Source organism: Gracilinanus agilis, chromosome 2 (genome assembly GCF_016433145.1).
Source record: "Gracilinanus agilis isolate LMUSP501 chromosome 2, AgileGrace, whole genome shotgun sequence".
NCBI lineage: Eukaryota > Metazoa > Chordata > Mammalia > Didelphimorphia > Didelphidae > Gracilinanus > Gracilinanus agilis.
This window is the reverse complement of record NC_058131.1, coordinates 244,880,139-244,885,576: the sequence shown is the minus strand read 5'-3', so window position 1 is coordinate 244,885,576 and position 5,438 is coordinate 244,880,139. Positions and strand designations below refer to the sequence as shown.

At 37.8% G+C, this 5,438-nt stretch overlaps 1 protein-coding gene across 1 annotated transcript in view; it reads right to left on the bottom strand.

Annotated features, from left to right (window-relative positions):
* Positions 1-267: 267 nt before the first annotated feature.
* The window catches only part of LOC123233548 (putative RNA-binding protein Luc7-like 2), a 10,022-nt gene continuing 4,851 nt past the window's right edge, over positions 268-5,438 (bottom strand). The window contains exon 2 of the mRNA XM_044659626.1: positions 268-305. Coding sequence (XP_044515561.1) covers positions 268-305 — 38 coding nt within the window. The remainder of the gene's footprint in view (positions 306-5,438) is intronic.

Sequence of the window (5,438 nt, the reverse complement as noted above, 5' to 3'; positions counted from 1 at the left end):
CCATGTTATTATATAGATGAGGAAGCTGAGACTCAGAGAGTTTAAATGACTTGTCCAGGATCAAATAGTAATTAGGAGAGCTGGAATTCAAGTTCAGCTCTCTCAGAATACAGAGAGCACACCACTTTGCCACACTACATTCCTGGCAGGAGGTTGGCTTGCATAAATAAAGGGAGGCAGAAGAGGGCAGTGTCAATAAGATCAGGGAACAGAGAGTAATCTAATTTGTCTGGAGCATAAGAGTGCATGAAGGAGAGCGATATGAAATCAGTTTCGTTTGGTGTCATGCAGTAGAAGATCTCGAACTGCAGAATAAAGAATTAATATTTTCACCAATGAGGAATACCTCATTTCGGATTTTAAATTTAGAGCTGGATGGCACCTCAGAGGCCACTGGATCTGATCATCTCATTTTATAGAGTGGGAAACTAAGACCCAGGAATGTTAAGTAAGTTGCCCAAAGTCAAAAAGGTAGAAATGATAAGACAAATATTCAAACTGAGAACACTAACATTCCAAAGTTCTATTCGTTGTACCAGGCTATTTCCTTTAAGAATGACTTCTCTCTCCTAGTCATTTAAAAAACCTTTCCTAGAATTTCCAGCTCCACTATTCCCTTTCATTGAATTAAACAAGTGAGAGATATCATTGTCTCCTATAGAAGAGTGAAGCGGTTATTAATAGTACTTAGCCATTATGCTCCACATCTGAATTCCTGAACTAAGGACTTAGATGATCGTACAGTATACAATAAATAGCAAACATTGCCCTGCCCTTGAGAAACTTGCTATAGAATGAGCTAGTCCTAGGGTGAAGTTTTTTTGGAAATATAAATAAACTCTCTCATCTATAAACTCCCTCCACAGAGGATTTTAGTGAATTCCTTTATTCTCTGTAGGCTCCCTGTCATCTGCAGGATTAAATATAAAATTGTCTATTTGGCCTTCAAAGTCCTTCATAATCTGGCCCCTTCCTACCTTTCTAGGCTTCTTATACCTTACTCTCCTTCATGTACTCTGCTGGTCTCCTTGCTGGGTGTGCATGTATATGTATGACATTGTTGTTGTTTTTTAATTAACTTTTTTTTTCAGTTACATATAGAAACAATTTTTGACAATTCTTTTCTGACATTTTAGGATTCAAATTTTCCCCCTTCCTCCTTCCCCCTCTCCCCAGCAGGAAATAGTCTGATATAGGTTATATCTGTACTTTCATGCAATACATATTTCCACTTTGCTCATGCAATGATAGAAGTCACATATCAAGCCTACAATAAAAATCTTGTGAAGGAAATAAAGTAGAAGATGACATGCTTTGATCTGCTTCAGACTCCAACAGTTCCTTCTTTATTGGTGGATAGCATTCTTATCACGAATTCCTTGTGGTTATCTTAGAAGCTTGCTTTTCTGATAATGGTTTAGTCCTTCATAGCTGATCATCATATAATATTTCTGTGAGTGTATACAGTGTTCTCCTGGTTCTGCTCACTTCCCTTTGCATCAGTTCATATGAGTCTTTCCAGGTTTTTCTTAACTTATCCTGTTCATTGTTCCTTATGGCACAATAGTATTCCTTTACAACCATATACCACAACTTGTTCATCCATTCCCCAAGTGATGGACAACCCCTCAGTCTCTAATTCTTTGCCACCGCAAAAAGAGCTGCTCATAATATTTTAGTATAGGCAGGTCCTTTCCCTTTATCTCTGATCTCTTCACAATATAGACTACCAGTAGTGATATGGCTGGGTCAAAGAGTATGCATCCTTGTTATTCTAACTCCATAGCCCTCCCCCCCTCCAACTATTTTCACTGGCTGTCCCTTATGCCTGGAATTTATCCCCTCCTCATCTCTTCCCCCTGACTTCTCTGGTTTCTTTCAAGTTTCAGCTAAAGTCCCACTTTCTGCAAGAAGCCTTTCCCAGTCTTCCTTAATCTTAGTGCCTAGTCTCTGAAAGAACCTTTAATTGATCCTAGAAAGATAAACAGATAGATAGATAAAAGCAATAGATATTTATAGAGCTTATTTGTATATAATTGTTTATATGTTGTATTCCCCATTAAATTGTGATGTCCTTGAGAGCCCAGACTATTTATCTTTCTTTATATCCCTTTTGTATCTCTTTATTTTTACTAGACATTGTACTTAATTTTAATAAATGCCATTTGACCTAAGGTGGTACATACACTAAGTTGAAACATGAAAAATGAAATTAGTCAACTAAGATTTTTGTCTACACTTGATTTTTTTTTAATTATGATTTCCCCCCCACTGCTTTCACCAGTTGTTCTGACACAGGAGGGAATAGGATTGTTAGAAACACATTACTGAAGCAAAGGACCACTTGTAATCCTTTGGCTCAATGAAACTTTTACTGAGCTCCTACCATGTACAAGGAAGGTTCTGTGCTGAAGTTGAGAAAGTCAGGGAGATTTAGTTTAAAAGAGCATGAAATTTGGCATTGGAATATGTGGGTTTGAATCTCAGTGCCTTTTGATCAGAATCCTTTCCTGAGTTTGTTTTCTTATCTGTAAAGTGAAAGGGCTAGACTAGTAGATCTCCAAAGTTCTACCCAGCTGTATATCCTATTAACTAAAGCCCCTTTGTCCTTATTGAAAGAATTCTTTGGAGATTCTATTTAAATTCAGTGAACATTGATTAAATTCCTACTGTATATAGTGCTGAGACACTAGAGAAACTACCATGGTTACTGCCCACAAATGTTTACTATCTAGTAGGGAGAATGAGGTAAGTTTAGATCATTTTAATTCGCTATGGAATTTAAATGCAGAGAAGAGGTACAGGCAAACTTCTTTAAGATTAAGATTAAGATTGAGATTGAGATATCCAAGACAACTCCAAGGCACTCATCATGAAAAATGCTATCTATAGCCATAGAAGGAATTGATTGAATCAGAATGCAGATCAATGCATACTATTTTTTCACTTTATTTTCTTCATGAGTTTTTTCTTATATGTCCAAACTGTCTTTTCTTATGCAATAGGACAAATATCGACATATGTATTGCTTCATAGCACATGTATAACCTATTTCTTGGGTAGGGAGAGAATTTGGATCACAAATATCAGAAAACAAATTTGAAAATTTGTTCTGTCATGTAATTGAGAAAAATACAATTAAAAAAGATAATAGGATCATAACTTTAGAGCTAGAAAGGAAATTCAGTCTATATAAGGGGTTCTTAATCTCTTTATCTCATAGACCCTTTCCAGTAAGTATAGGTCCCTTCTCAGAATAATGCTTATATTATATTTTTTCTAGATTACATGTTAATGCAATTTTTAATAATCATTTTCTGACATTTTGCAATCCATGTTCTTTCCCTCCCTCTTTCTCCTATGACCTCTTTGAGATGGCAGGTGCTATGATATAGGTTATACATTGGCATCATGCAACAGATATTTCTATGTTCATCATGTTGTGAAAGAAATCACATATTGCTTAAACAAGAAAAAACTCAGAAAGAAAATAAAGTTAAAAAAAAAAGTATGCTTTGATCTGCATTTAGACTCCATCATTTCCTTATGTGGTGGTTTTGGTTGTTTTTTTTACATGAATCTCTTGGAGTTGTCTTGGGTCTTTACATTGCTGATAATAGTTAATTCATTCACAATTATATATTGTTGTTACTAATTATTAATTGATTTAAAGCCTACCACATGTTTCCTCTTGGCTTTGTCTTTCTAGGCTGAATAAACTATTATTTCTAAGGGACAATTTTAGTGGAGTTTTTTTGGTATCTTTAGCTCTTAGCACAGCGATTGCCATAGAATAAACATTTAATAAATTTGCTTGTTGACAGCCTGAACAGGTGCAAATGGGGGAGGCTATTTTAGGGTACAGAGAATAGTTTGAGCAAAGGGACAGCACCAGGTTTCATAAAAAGACAATACAGTATGAGTAAAATATAGATTGGGAAGAGAGAGAGCTACAGAAACATTTGAGGATGATTTTCCATTTTTCTTTGTGGGGAGGATGGTACAAGTAGAAGGCAGATTTGACTTAGGTAAGCAGAGAAGGCATCAAGTTGTGGATTTTGAGACAAGCTAAATTCACTGGGTAGAGGGGGGATCTTTATGGGGACAGTAGAAAAGAGAAGTGGCTAATCCCAAGTGCTATGGCAGTTTTAGCCAAAACTGACCCAAAGACAAAAATTCCAGGAAGACAGAGGAGAGTAATTCATACCTTGAGAGACACGATGCCCTTCAAATATTCTGTATACTGCCTCCTCCCATTATGGAATTCAATTTAGCCCCTCTTCCTTCAACGGTATCATAGGATTTACATCTGGAAAGGAATCCTTGGAAATATTCATTTCATAGCTGAGCAAACAGTTCCAATCAATAAAAAAAAAAAACATGTGTAACACAAAAATAGGAAAGTTACTAATCTTGTACTAGGGGAAAGGAACCTACTAATCCCTCCCTACAATTTTTCTTTGTCTGAAGACCAGGTGTATTCTCTTCTTGGCTCATCAGACAATAGTCTGATGGAACTTAGAAAGCATGAGGTTGGGGATCAGGGTTTTGGGGGTGTGGGCTCTAGGCCCATGATGTGTGTCTCTTCATGACCTCCATGGGTCATACACTCTCCATGGGGTTTTCTTGGCAAAGAAACTGAAGTGGTTTGCCATTTCCTTCTCCAGCTCATTTGACAGACGAGGAAACTGAAGCAAACAAGGTTAAATGATTTGCCCATGGTCACATAGCTAGTGTGTGAGGCCAGATTTGAATTCAGGAAGATGAGTTTATTCCCTAAGTCACCTAGCTACCCCTCCTTCCCCAGTGGGTTAAGGCAAATAAAAGTTAAATAACTTATCCAGACTACCACTGGATTTGAACTCGTCTTCCTGTGCTCTATCCACTGAACCATCTAGCCACCTCTAGGTCTGTACCTGTTATTTATTTGCTACATGACCTTAGGCAAAGTCACTTCCCTTATTAGGGCTTGGGGGGGGGGGGGCTATAGATGTTCTCTACATTCTCTTCCTGCCTAGAAAGTGTATAAACTAGTAATCAAAGATCTGTTGATAGAGACCTGCCCCACCTTCAGCCCAGAGACCCGGCAGGAAATTGACCCCCTAAAGATTCCAGAGGGAAAACTAGTAAATGGCAAGAGCAGCCCAGATCAAAGACTTTCCAGCTCTGACTTTCATAGGAATTTTCCTTTCAGATCATCTAATCCATCCTAGCCAGGTACTTGTGGGGTAACTGTTTCCCAAGGTCACAAGGTAGCAAGTAGCATAGTCTGCATTCGAATCCACATCTCCTCAGACTAGAAATCTAGTCGTCATTGCAATTCTACGACTTTGTGATTACTCTCTAATGAGGACCCTGTCAGCTTAGGGCCCCCTCCCCCCAAATGAGAACCACTAGAAACTATGGGGGACTGGAGCCAGAAAGGGGACCTTAGCTAG